Below are 14,899 nucleotides of genomic sequence, written 5' to 3'. Positions count from 1 at the left end.
TACGAGTCAACCGCCTAGCTCGATTATTGAATCGTGCCTGGCTTGTTCGTGTATTTTTCCTAGCGGCATCGAAGCCCCGTTTCTACGAAAGATTCCGTTGACTTCAAGGGCTCACAAACATTGCTAAATTCGAGAGCCAGTGAGCTCAGCATCTAGTTTATGTCATCTCAGAGAATCGAAGTGGATGCGTTTATACGTAGGCCGTAGGCGGCGCGTTTCTTTCAGAATCTACCCTACCGCGCGCCTAGCTAGTACACGTAAGACGTAACAAAAGCAAGCAAGCCAGCAGACACGAGTGTACGAGGAAGAATGGCTAGCGTCCATGGCTGCAAGGACTTGCATGTCCGAGTCGTGAGCCGCGCGCCGTCTCGTGATGGCCTCCAACACCTCCATCGAGCCGCACGTCCTCGCCGTCTCCAACCTCGATCTCCTCCCGCAAACCATACAGGTCGCCATGTTCTGCCTCTACCCCAAGCGGTGTGAGGCATCCGTCCGTCAGGCATTTTAATCATATCATTATCGTTAGAAATAAGGCCCAAATTGGTACTACTAGCAAAAGAAAAAAATCGATGTCTACCACGTCAAGGTCTAGCTCATACACTGTCGGACGAAGTTGCATATGTAAAATAAATTACATACAATGCATGCCAAACTATTGAGATATTTTTTTAACAGCGCCCGAACTTTTGCCAAATATGTTCGAAGTTCTTCCTAATAAGTTGTAAATGGCGTACTCATGCCTATCATACGATCCTACAAGTCAACCGCCTAGCTCGATTATTGAATCGTGCCTGGCTTGTTCTTTTATTTTTCCTAGCGGCATCGAAGCCCCCGTTTCTACGAAAGATTCCGTTGACTTCAAGGGCTCACAAACATTGCTAAATTCGAGAGCCAGTGAGCTCAGCATCTAGTTTATGTCATCTCAGAGAATCGAAGTGGATGTGCGTTTATACGTAGGCCGTAGGCGGCGCATTTCTTTCAGAATCTACCCTACCGCGCGCCTAGCTAGCTAGTACACGTAAGACGTAACAAAAGCAAGCAAGCCAAGCCAGCAGACACGAGTGTACGAGGAAGAATGGCTAGCGTCCATGGCTGCAAGGACTTGCATGTCCGAGTCGTGAGCCGCCGTCTCGTGATGGCATCCAACACCTCCATCGAGCCGCACGTCCTCGCCGTCTCCAACCTCGATCTCCTCCCGCAAACCATACAGGTCGCCATGTTCTGCCTCTACCCCAAGCCTCCGGCCACCACCGTGGCCTTCGACGCCGTCGTGGCCACCTTCGAGGCTGGCTTGCCTTCCTTGCTGAACCACTACTTCCTTCTCGCCGGCCGCATCGCGACCAACCCGAGCTCCGGCCTCCCCGAGGTTCACTGCAGCAACCAAGGCGCGGAGCTCGTGGTCGGGGAAGCCGGCGGCGTGGCGCTGGCGAGCCTGAACTACGCCGAGATGAGCACGTCCTTGAGGAGGATCCAGCTGCCGTACGGCGAGGACGTGGCGCTGTCTGTTCAGGTGGTGTCGTTCTCGTGCGGCGGCTTCACCGTGGCGTGGTCCACCAACCACCTGCTCGTCGACGGGAGAGCGCTCAGCTCGCTCGTCAGCGCGTGGTCAGAGCTCGCCTTGTCGGGGAAGCTCTCCACGGGGTCCCAGCCGAACCTCGACCGCTCCGTGTTCCGGCCTCGCCCGACGCCGTCATACAGCGCCGCCGATCTCAACGAGGCGTTCACGGCGGTGGACGCCAGGAGCCAGGTCAACGTCCTGACTTTCCAGCAGAGCTTTGTCGAGCGCCTGTACTACGTCGACGCGTCCGACATCGCCTGGCTGCGCGAGGAGGCGAGCCGAAACGGCCGGCGCGCGACTCGCGTACAGGCTGTTTCGGCCTACCTCTGGAAGGCCCTCGCCGGCGTCGTGGGCGCGGCGGACGCATGCTGCCGGATGGGATGGTGGGTGGACGGGCGCCCACGGCTCACATCGCCGCCGGAGCTCCGCACCGCGATGCGCAACTACGTCGGCAACGTCACCACCTTCGTGCTCCGAGAGGAGCGCGTGGACCACGTTGCGCGGGCGCCGCTGGCGGACGTGGCCGCCATGGTGAGCGACACGATCACAGCGCCGGCGTACAACGAGCACATCCAGGAGCTGGTGGACTGGGTGGAGGAGCACAAGACCGAGCGGTACGTCGAGACCGCGTGCATCGGGCTGGGCAGCCCGACGATGACCGTGACCTCGTTCGCCTCGTTCGCCACCGACACGGACTTCGGCTTCGGCCCCGCCGCTATGGTACTGCCAACAAGCGCGATGACGGCGAGGTTGTGCTCTGGGTTCATGCAGATCGCCGCACGACCCGGGGGTGATGGCTCGTGGATTGCCAGCGCTTTCCTGTGGACGCAGCTTGCGGCGGCGCTCGAGTCCGACGAGCCGCGCGTCTTCAGGCCCGTCACCGCGGAGTACCTGGGCCTGTCTGCCACACAGTTCCTGCACAGCCGCATCTGATAGCTTTGCTTGCTTTTTTTTTTTTCTGATGACGTACCGTCCATATCGCATTACTTGCAATCGTCATCGCAATAACAACAATTGATACTATTTATCCACTGTCTATATTGCGTTTGCTGCAATCATATCATCGCAATAACAACTATTTGTACCATCTTGGTGCAAACAGCAAGCCACTGCTTGATAGTTTACAACCATCACTAGCGGAGAAACGGGCTGTACTTCTGGTTCTCAACCGTTTTTAGTCTCGGTTTTAGAACCGGAAGTACCAAATCGGGACTAAAGGTTCCCTCCTTTAGTCCTGGTTTCGCGCCCGAGACTAAAGGTGCACCTTTAGTCCCAGTTGGTAAGACCAACCGAGACTAAAGCGTCTCCCGGCCTGGCCACGTGGGGCGGCCCTTTAGTCCCGGTTGGTATTACCAACCAGGACTAAAGGTTTTTTTTGTTTCTATTTTCAATTGATGATTCGTTTTGGTTTTCGAATAGGTTTTCGAATACGCATTCTACGCTGCTAATAATATACGTATTCTACACGTTTATAATGTTCGAACATTTTGTATAAACTAAAATATAAAACTAACATATATATTACATGCATATACATATATTGTACATTATTTTATGTACATATAATATGTATGTTTGTGTGTGTGTATATATATATATATAATACAATTAAAGGTTGTATTGTATATTCTATTGTATCCTTGGGATAACAAAATTACTCCATCTAGTTTGGCTTCCATGTTTCGTTGACGTCATTGTAGAACTCGCCGGCGGGGTTGAGGACCTGGTCATTAAGAAATCCTACTATGGTCTTTTGAATTGCTTTCAGTTGGTCACGTCGTATGACTTTTTTCTTCAACCATAGAGTCTTCAATAAAAGTTAAAGGAAAAGTATTAATATATATATATATATATATATATATATATAGAACTACTATCCTGTAGCTGGCTACAGAATAACTTATTCTGTAGCCACTTTGAGTTATGATAATTACTATGTTAATTTACGAAGTATAGTAACTCCTTACTAAGTGGTTTAATATAACGTTATGGTAAATATCCCCATGTTATCGTAACCCAACTATCGTAAATATGTATTGACATTATAGTAATTAGTATATAAAATTATAGTAAATAGGTGGTTACTATTTGTAGTGGTACTGAATGCAATTATTATATATATATATATAATAATATATAATATATGAGTGTGTGTGTGTGTGTGGTGTGTGTGTTGCTCACTTTATATATGAGAACAAAAGAAATTGTGAATATTATGAAAATATTTATATAACATACTTGAGGATCTTTTCAGGATTCTTTTTGTGTTAAGCCCCGATAAACTCGACAAACATATATCCGAGTGTTTTCCCCTGTTCTTGCCTCAGAACCCACTTTTACGAGAAAAAAGATCCGGTGAATTGAAAGCATGCATAGTGTTAACTCGCAAACATACTTACTTTGTGTGCGATTACATCCAGTGACGCTTTGCAAGATTTCATGTGGTGATTCTCAATGAAACTTTTCCAAACACTGCGCCCCATAAAATAAAACATTAATTTGGTCTTTAATAATTGTTGCAGTTAAGAGATCGGAGTATATATAGTTGCTAGAGAGACTATATTACCCTTGGATAATATCTATCATGTCTTGGTACTCTGTTTGCTCTTTTCTTAATGAGTCTAAGATTCTCAACCGACTATTGGCCATATCGATGACCATCAATATCCAGTGATTGCTGCATATGTTTTTATACACAAATATGATCGACATTAACTAGAGTCAACATATATGTATATATATGAAAGATAGCTTAGCTAGTAAGCAAATAATTGAACAAATGTCCATATAATCGATATTAATTATTTAACACTCACTTGAAGTTGTAGGAGAAGAGTATGTCCTTGTTTTGTTGGTTCACTAAGAACCTCATGAGATTTTTCTTGAGTTCAGCTTTCCATTGAGGCGGGGGAATAGGGTGTTTGAATACGACATTTGGATCAACGAAACCAACATCATTATCCTTTCTATTTCTGAGTTCTGTCATCTCATATCTGCATATATAAAAATATAGTGTGAGGATATATAATGTATATATATACATGTAGCTTTATATATACACACTTTAATAGTAGAAAATAATCATTCTTACAGACAATAGCAGCTAATGAGACTTTTGTCGAGAGAGTCTAGGTGGCATAGTTGGTGTAATTTTTCAAACTCGACATATAGAACGTCATCGCCACGGAAGTAATGTTGGTTTCTAACTCTGACAGTAACAAAGGCCTCTCCCCGTTCACACGCCGCCATGTACCACTTGTTTAGCAGGTACATTTGCGTACCCAGTTCACCTAAGGCCTTAGGGTTGTATAGACTCTTTCCACGTTCAAATTTCTTCCAAGGATCCAGTTTCAGAGTAGATGGTCCTTCAGCGAGCACTTGGGCAAGGTCCAAACCAGTTTTCTCGTAAAACCAAGCCAGCTCCTCAAAATCGATGTCTAAGTCTAAGTTCGAACCATATTCATTATGAACGACAAGAGGGGGGACTAATTGTTGCGATTGTTGTCCGAGTTATGCAACACCTTTCCCTGGTCTAGTATTTTTCTGCGCCGCCTCAAATGACTTGGTGAGAGAGCGGTCATAGTCTAATTTTGGCCGGGTCTTTTGAGATTTCTGCTTTTTCTGGTCCACCTTCTTTCTTAGAAGATCTAGAGGTAGGTAGAAGTATGATTTCTCCGGGTTGTCCCTCTCTTCTCGTTGCTTTTTTTACTTTTTCGAAGAAACTGTCCATATCTTTTTTTATTGCAGCTTTTAATTCCTTTTTACTTTTCTCGAAAGACATTTTTTGGAGAATAACTGGATTAGATGAGACTTTCTTCTTTGTCGGCTGGTGGGACAACGACTTTGTTTGCAGGGCGGACCTCTTAGGAGCTGGCTTCCTCTTAGTCATCAAGGGAGGTGGGGCAGCTGTTGGAGGCGTTGGAGACCTCCTTGGAGGTGGCGGCGGTGGCGGCGTTGCCACCTGATTGCTCGGAGCACTATGATGATCTAGAGATTGAATAATTGGACTTAGGTTGGCGGAGGCCCTGCTGTGTGATTACAAAAAAGAATAATTAGGTATAAGAAATTGTTATTATTAATCATGCATGTCAATAGAAAGTTTGTGAAAAAATTGTTTTGTTCACTTTTGTCCACACCTATTGTCTAGCAGTTGAGGAAGTGGTGGTGGACTAGAGACCCCGGGAATAATGATGTAGCGCTTGCGCCATAATATGAATGTTTTCTCTGCTTCTCCTAGAGTCTTCTCTCCATCACCTCCTGGAATGTCAAGAGGCAGGTCACTAAAACCTTTGTTAACTCTATCCACTGAGACGCTAACATATCCAGGTGGTATTATTGCCCCATAGATTCTTAGTGTCTTGGTAGGATCTGGAGGAGAAAAAACACCGAGAGCCACCATGATTGTGGCATTCTCTTTTGGAATATGTAGCTCACATGATGTAAACGGTGCAGTGATGTCATCCACGAGGAAACGTAGCATTGCGTCATCTTGATTTGGCAACTTCGTAGAAGCGCAGCTACTTTTCAACTGATCAAGGGGGCTAATATTAATGTTCATTCCTATATTTGATGCCTGTCTCTGGGCACTCATTGCTATTTGCACTTGCTTTATGATTTCGTCCTGCATTCTAGCTTGCATGTCTTTTTCGCGCTCCTGTGCTTAAAGCAATGCCTCCCGTGACTCACGAACCAATTCCTCTAACCTGTTGATCCGCGCTACATCCTCATCCTTCCTTCTCTGTCGGCTTCTGTAGGTATCTCTATCATAAGGGAAACCATGCTCCCAAGAAATGTTCCGTCCTAAACCTCTTATTTGGCCACTGTGTTCAGCGGTCCCGAGGGCATACGTCAGTTCATCCTTCTCTCTATTAGGCCTGAACGCACCAATAGCTTTAGCTTGTAGAGCATAAGACAATCTTTGTGTTGCTCTTTCGAGTTTTGTGCCATGAACCAGCTTTCCGATCTCTAGGTCCAGTCTTTCCCCATGAGCGAAAAACCAATTCTTCGCGTGTGTGGGCCAATTGAGTGATTCTGGTGCGATACCCTTGGCAAGAATATCCGCTTTCATTTTCTCCCACTTGAGAATGGCAGTCGCGTAGCCACCTGATCCCATGCTATGGTGGTATACCTTCTGTCGGGCATTCTCTTGGTTCCTTCTCACCCGTTCCTCACCATCTTCTGATGTCTTGTACTGTACAAAATCATTCCAGTAGGGCCTCAACTTTGCGAGCGGGCTGCTGGTATTAAAATTGGGCGTTAGGTTCTTCTTGACGTATTTTGTATATAGGGATTTCTTCCAAGTCTGGAATTGTGTGGCCATCTTCTTCATAGCCCACTTTCGAACTAGTTTCTTCAATTCATCATTGTTGATAGCATCATAATCATCCGCTTGCAATGTGAAATGTTGAAGGATATCATCCCAAATTAAATTCTTATCAAGATCAGAGACAAAACTAACATAAGGCTCGTTGATCTTTTGCTTCCATTCATGGGCACTGATCGGAAGTCTGTCCCTTACAAGGCACCCACGGTGTTGCACGAATTTCCTTGCATGTGGACCAAGTGGTTCGCCTGTCTCGATATTGAATTCTGATATTATGTAGCGCCCCTCCAATAGCTTTTTCAGGCCTTGATTTTTTTTTGCTTTTCGCCGTTGTGGTCGTCGATCCAGAGGGCTACGTATAAAAAAGAATAAATTAATATCATGTGTACACATAATAGATGATAGATGTTCAAATATATATATATATATAATATTCAAATATATATATAAATATAATATTCAAATATATATATATATAATATTCAAATATATATATAAATATATATACCTCGCCAGTATTTTCTTGCACAATATTTTCTTGGTTATCTTCAAGAGCCAGGTATTGACTCCCGTCATCTACATCCTGCTGGTCACCATCGGTAAATTGAGTGCCGGTGTTGATAATATTCATCATTTCTTCATCCATGTTGTCTCTCGAGGCAGCCATCTAGCTTTTACACCACCAGATATATCTATAAAAAATAAAAACTATATCTATAAAATGAACTCCTGCAGGACATGCCACCTCAAGAATAGTAACATTTGTAAAAATCATTTCTGTATCTGTACTCCAGTAGACTCTATTGATTACTCTATGATTTCTAGAAAGTTCGTCAAAGGAGACTTTGGTAAAAGTAAGATATTGATGCAACAAATGTAATAACAACACTCTAGGTATATATAACCCGGCGGGGAAGAGGAGAGCAATGAATGAACAAGAACCCATCCAGACAGAGAGGAACAAGTGCTTCTCTCCATATAGTAATTCGTCCCAACAACACAATGGTGCTTGCCGACAAGGTTGCTAGTGTTGTGTTGTTGGCATTTTCATGGCCGTGGCCATGGTCATTGTGGCAGGTAAGTAATTCACATGATATTTCCACAGGTTAACAGAAGAATGGGAGTGTACACACATAATAACCGTTTATCGTTTATATTTATATATATACTACGTTTGGGTACGGTGATTGACAGACTACTGCGACGATATCGGGACGTGTGAATAAATAACCATCAGTACTAGTTGACCTTGCTTACGTGATCATCTCGGCGAGCATTTCTCCACCGGACGGTACCGTACTTGGCCACGGAAGAGCTCCAATTCTACGAGGAAGGGAACACGGTCCTCCTTGACGTCCGTTACCACTCGGCAGAGAACATGCTCGCCGAGCTGAACATGGTCCACGAGTTCAACTATTACGGATTTTCTACAATTTTCTAACTAGTCCACGCCAAGGAGGCGAAGGTATGCCCACCCGAGTATGAGAACTACGTGCCCTGCTACTACGTCACGGACGTCGTCGAACGTCTCAGATCTAGGGGCCGGCATCCATAAGTTCAACTAGTACGTGCGTTCCAAGCGACGGACAGACGGAGCCAACGAGCCAATGCCAACTTGCCCATGGAACGCCTCCTGTACACCATCCATGTCCACTTGGGCGCGTCAAACGCCATCGGCACTGCTTTGCGCTCGACGCAGCTACCGACGCCCCCAGGCATCTGCCGCTACCACCATGGGCTTAAGTTTTTTCCTCAACCGAAGCCACCCTCCCCGTAGCCGTGGCCGTCGTTGCTTCCCTCCTCGCAGCCGTGACCGTGAACAAGAGTGTGCAGAACTCTAATCTCCCCGCACCGGCGACACCCAAGCCGAAAGGGATGCGGGCACGACATTCTAGCCACCTACAATGACCTTCGCCACATCAGCAGCATCCACCACCGACCAGACACGAGCCGGTCCGAGCACACACTCATACACAAATAAAATCTACAAATAAATATACACACACTGTTGCTCACATATAGCACGGCGAGCAACACAAGCACGATGGTCGGAGGTTTTAATCAAGTCGACGACGAGGATGAGCACGCTGACGAGGACGACGGGCGTGGAGGACGACAAGGATGGCCAGAGGTGATCTCTCGACGATGAGGATGCGACGGGGACGACGACGAGGTTGAGGATCGACGACGGCGATGAGGCCATGGTGGATCCAAATTAGATCTGGGCGAGGGCGAGGATGGTGGTGGTGGATCCGGGTCTAGGCGCCGTGCACAAATGGGAGAGGCATGAGCTGGGGCTGCTGGCGGAGATGGCGAGAGACGAGAGAGGCACGTGGAGGCGTCTGGAGGCTATGGGGAGCGGCGGCGGCGCGGTGGCTCTCCGGCGAAGAATGAAGACGATGGATGGGGAGAAGAAGACGAGGCAATATCTATTTGGTGGATCTTTAGTCCCGGGTGAAGCCACGGACCAGGACTACAGAACCTTTAGTCCCAGGTTATGGTAAAGTAAAGCCACGGCCTGGGACTAAAGAACCTTTAGTCCTGGCTGATGGTAAGAACCCAGACTAAAGGTCTGACCTTTAGTCCCGGGTGCAGCCATGACTCAGGACTAAAGTTATTTTTTTTGGTGGGCCACGAAAACGTAGCCAACCTTTAGTCCTGGGTGGTTGATCGGCCCGGGAGTAAAGGTGGGCTGCAGTTGGTTCCAAACGTTTTTCCCTTTTTTATTTATTTCTTTTATATAAATATGCAGAGAGTTATTAATTGCCTAATAAATAAAATATCATCCAAAAAATTATAATAAATATTTCTGGACTTGGTTTTGCATTATTATACACAACAAAAATTTATAGCCTAAACTCTTTTATTTTACTGTATAAATATTTAACATAGTGTAAATAATAATTACAATTTGCACCATGCAAAAATATACTACTTCATTAAAATCATTAAAACTATTACTTTTTGACAGGAAATAAGTTTTCACATCTTATTAATGTTGATCACTTGGTTTTTCATCACACATTCTCCACGGGAAATCCACCGTCAAGCAGAAAATTCATTTAAACCATAGAAAATATGAAAACACAACAAAAAAATATGAGGTCACAGTTATTACATAATAGGTCTAATACATCACTATATATCAAGTGGGCATAGTAGTGAACTTCTTCTTAATGTATATCCTTTGGTTATGATCACGCCGTAACCATGGAGTGTCCTCATTATTTAGCTAGATGCTTGGGTCTTTGTTCACTGTGAAGGGTGGAATTCGGTTATCCTTTTCATAATCTTCTGATATGTCTGACTTGTCTTCAATTTTGACGATGTTTCTTTTCCCTGAAAGAATTATGTGGCGCTTTGGCTCATTGATTGGGTCATTGTTGTTTTTCCCTCTCTTCAGTTTTGTAGACATGTCCTTGATATAGAACATCTGATTCACATCCTTGGCAAGGACGAACGGTTTGTCTTTGTACCCAATATTGTTGAGGTCTACGATTGTCATTCCATACTGGTTGTCGACTGCTACCCCGCCTCCAGTCGCCTTTACCCATTGACACTTGAACAAAGGTACCTTAAAAGTAGGTGCATAGTTTAGTTCCCATATCACCTATATGCGACCATAATATATTTGCTTGTTTCCATTAGGGTCGGTGGCATCTATGCGGACACCACTGTTTTGGTTGGTGCTCCTTTTATCTTGGGCTACTGTGTAAAATGTATTCCCATTTATCTCGTACCCTTTGTATGTGAGGATATGCCATGATGGTTGCCTAGCCAACAAATACAGTTGCTCATCAATACTCTCATCACCCTGACATTCTTTTCGCTACCAATCGCTAAAAGTTTCCATATGCTGACGTGTAATCCAAGCTTCAGACTTCCCTAAAAACTCGGATCAGAGCAACTCTTTATGTGTCTCGATATACGGATCCACCAAGGAGGAGTTTTGCAGAACTATGTAGTGTGCTTTATTAAAATAATTATCATGCATACCAATATATGTTTTCTTCTCTAGTGTTTCCTTTCCACTTAGTCTCCCCTCGTGTCGCGATTCAGGAACACCAATCGGATCAAGGTTGGGAATAAAGTCAACACAAAACTCAATGACCTCCTCTGTTCCATAGCCCTTGGCGATGCTTCCTTCTGGCTGAGCATGGTTGTGAATATATTTCTTTAGGACTCCTATGAACCTCTCAAAGGGGAACATGTTGTGCAGGAACACAGGACCAAGAATGCTAATCTCCTTGACCAAGTGAACTAGGAGGTGTGTCATGATATTAAAGAAGGAAGGAGGGAACACCAACTCAAAGCTAACAAGACATTGAACCACATCATTCTGTAGTTTAGCTAGATCCATTGGATCGATTGCCTTCTGAGAAATTGCATTGAGGAATGCACATAGCTTCACGGTGGCTAGACGTACATTTGGAGGTAGAATTCCTCTTAATGCAACTGGAAGCAATTGCGTCATGAGCACGTGGCAGTCATGGGACTTTAAGTTTAGGAATTTCTTCTCTAGCACATTTATTATACCCTTTATATTCGAGGAGAATCCAGAAGGTATCTTGATGCTTGCTAGGCATTCAAACATGCTTTCCTTCTCTTCTTTGCTAAGAGTGTAGCTGGCAGGACTTAAGTAATGGCGTCTATCATCTGTCTTCTCTGGATGTAGGTTGTCTCGTTCTTTCAAACACTACATGTCATGTTGTGCTTCAAGTGTGTCCTTAGGCTTCCCATACATACCCATGAACCCTAGCAGGTTCACACAAAGATTCTTCGTTAGGTGCATCACGTCGATCGTGCTACGGACCTCTAGGACTTGCCAATAGGGTAGCTCCCAAAATATGGACTTCTTCCACATGGGTGCGTGACCATCGGCGTCGTTCAGAACAGGTTCACTGCCATGTGCCTTTCCAAATACTACTTTCACATCATTGACCATATTGAGTACATCCTCACCAGTTTGGTTGCCCGGCTTGGTCTGGTGGTCTGCCTTACCTTTAAAATGCTTGCCTTTCTTTCTTAGGGGGTGATTCGCAGGAAGAAATCAACGATGGCCAAGGTACACGACCTTTCGCTATTTTTTCAAAAATATACCTTTAATATCATCGAAACAGTGCGTGCATGCATTATATCCCTTGTTTGATTGTCCTAAAAGATTACTTAGAGCAGGCCAATCATTGATTGTTATGAACAACAATGCTCGCAGGTCAAAGTGCTCCTGTTTGTGCTCATCCCACACACGTACACTTGGTCTGTTCTACAAAAGTAGAAGTTCTTCAACTAGTGGCCTCAGGTACACATCGATGTCATTGCCAGGTTGCCTTGGGCCTTGGATAAGCACTGGCATCATAATAAACTTATGCTTTATGCATAACCAGGGAGAAAGGTTGTAGATACATAGAGTAACAGGCCAAGTGCTATGACTACTGCTCTGCTCTCCGAAAGGATTCATACCATCCATACTTAAAGCAAACCTTAAGTTTCTTGCGTCATTTGCAAACTCCAGGAATTCTCTATCGATTGCTCTCTACTAGGACCCATCAGCAGGGTGTCTCAATATATTATCTACCTTACGGTCTTCTTTGTGCCATCGCAACAACTTTGCATGGTCTTTATTTCTGAACAGACATTTCAAGCGTGGTATTATAGGAGCATACCACATAATCTTGGTAGGGATTTTCTTCGTGGGATGTTCGCCCTCAACATCACCAGGGTTATCTCGCCTGATCTTATACCGTGATGCATGATATACCGGGCATGCATCTAACTTCTCGTACTCCTCACCACAGTAGAGGATGCAGTCATTAGGACATGCATGTATCTTCTGGATTTCTAATCCCAAAGGGCAGACTACCTGTTTTGCTTCGTACGTAGTGACGGGCAATTCGTTATCCTTCGGAAGCATCTTCTTTTGAATTTTCAGTAACTCCCCAAATCCCTTGTCAGATACACCATTCTTTGTCTTCCATTGCAGCAATTCCAGTGTGGTACCCAACTTTTTCTGTCCCGCATCACTTTCGCATTCTCTTTTGATCGTCTAGCATGCGCTCGAACTTGATCTTCTCCTTTTCACTTTCGTATTCTCTTTTTGCGTCATGAATGGCCTGACCAAGATCATCAGCGGGCTCATCTTCTGCCACCACCTCTTCTTCAGCTTCCCCCATTGCAGTATCATTGAAGACACCATATTCAGCAATAATGTCATCATCGTCCCATTGTTCTTCTTCACCTTCTTCCATTACAACCCTGGTTTCTCCGTGCTTCGTTCAACAAATATAGTTTGGTATGAAACCTGACTTCAACAAGTGTGAATGAAGACTCCTTGAGCTAACATATTCCTTCAAATTCTTACATATGGCACATGAGCAGCACATGAAACCATCGTGTTTGTTTTGCCTCGGCCACACGTAAGAAAGAATGCACGCCCTCAATGAACTCTTGAAAGCGGCGATCAGCATTGTACATCCAATACCGGCTTATCTGCATTACATGATATACATACCATATTAAAATCTAGAGCATAATTAGTTAATTATATGACATGTATGCTACCACATAAGGTATTAATTTATGAAAGTCTCGCTACAATATAGACAATCCCAACTATCACTAAAAAACTAAAGCTAAAATAAACTTCAGCAGCATAAGGATTTCGCGACCAATCCCAACTAAAACAGATAGATCATGCGTTTGTTCAACATCTATGGGCTTCTTCCGTAGGATCACTGCCTCATCAGCCGCTGTAGCTGCATGTGGAAGAGAGTTTTGCACGTGTTCAACATACTCTTCCTCCCAGTATCAGCCTGAACATCCAGTGCCATCCCACTGAAATTAAAACAAAAAATTAGAACTTTAATCACAATCATCATGAAAATAAGTATAAATTAACCATAATCATCAAATGTGACAAAATAACTCACATTGCGATCCGGACACTTGTAGAAGATACGACCCTTGTTGGGACACTCCTTCCTCACCTGGTACTTCATCACAATCTTCTCCTCACACTTGCCGCATGCAATGAGAGGAAGGTCCGGCCTCAGTCGCTTTGGAACCCGATGAGAGGCCGAGGACCCGGAAGCAGTTACCATCTACTCTCTATACTCATTTTTAATATAATATAAATTTCTCATTTTATAAACAAATAAAATTAAAAAAACTCTAAAATTCTCTATATCTCTAAACCATGAAGTGTGCTATGCATGTTAGAATTGAAAACTCAATACTAGTTTTGAATAACTACTTTAACCTTCCTTCATCCAAATACGCAAACTTTAAAGTGATTTTGAGCTTAAATGGCTTACAAATAAAAAAAATCTACCATGAAAAAAACTACATATATCTAGTCCACAAAATGAAATAAGCTACTGATGACACATGAGCGTATAAAGTTGGTAATCTTTAGAACCGAAGAATCGATGAGGAATGGAAGAAATCTTGTGATACACCGGTGATAGGGAAGAAGAGAGGCCGGCGATGAAGCAAGAACACTGAGCTCGAAGTGGCTCGGGCTCGGGGAGGAACAAGGGCTATATTGGAGAAGACCTTTAGTCCCGGTTGGAGACAGAAACCGGAACTAAAGGTACCTTTCTAGTCTCGGACGGAGCCTCCAGCCGGGAGTAGACTTTTACTCCCGGTTGGAGGGACCAACCGGGAGTAAAAGTTAACCTTTAGTCCAGGTTGGTAACTCCAACCGGGACTAAAGGTCCCCTGCAGCAAAAGCCTGTCGCAGTAGCCGTTGGGCAGGGACCTTTAGTCCCGGTTAGAGCTACAAACCGGGACTAAAGGTATCTCTAGTTTTGGACGCAAAAAATACCAGGACTAAATTCAAATTTTAAAGTGAGATCAAATGTCGTTTCTCTACTAGTGCATGCTGTTTATTATTACAGCAAGATTGAGGTCAAGCAACTACCAATCTACCATACAGGTAAAGCTTATTATGGATCATATAAATATCACCCGTAAATGTCTAAATAGTTAGGTATTAGTACAATGCTTATCTAAGCAGCACA

At 44.4% G+C, this 14,899-nt stretch overlaps 1 protein-coding gene across 1 annotated transcript; it reads left to right on the top strand.

Moving 5' to 3' along the window:
• The first annotated feature begins 1,075 nt into the window (after nt 1-1,075).
• LOC136530520 (coniferyl alcohol acyltransferase-like) lies at nt 1,076-2,491 on the top strand. The gene has a single exon (XM_066523249.1). The coding sequence runs from the start codon at nt 1,076-1,078 to the stop codon at nt 2,489-2,491; it is 1,416 nt and encodes a 471-aa protein (XP_066379346.1).
• Nucleotides 2,492-14,899: the final 12,408 nt, after the last annotated feature.

This window comes from Miscanthus floridulus, unplaced genomic scaffold (genome assembly GCF_019320115.1).
Source record: "Miscanthus floridulus cultivar M001 unplaced genomic scaffold, ASM1932011v1 fs_152_1_2, whole genome shotgun sequence".
In the NCBI taxonomy this organism is placed as follows: Eukaryota; Viridiplantae; Streptophyta; class Magnoliopsida; order Poales; family Poaceae; genus Miscanthus; species Miscanthus floridulus.
This window is presented reverse-complemented; position numbering and strand designations above follow the sequence as displayed.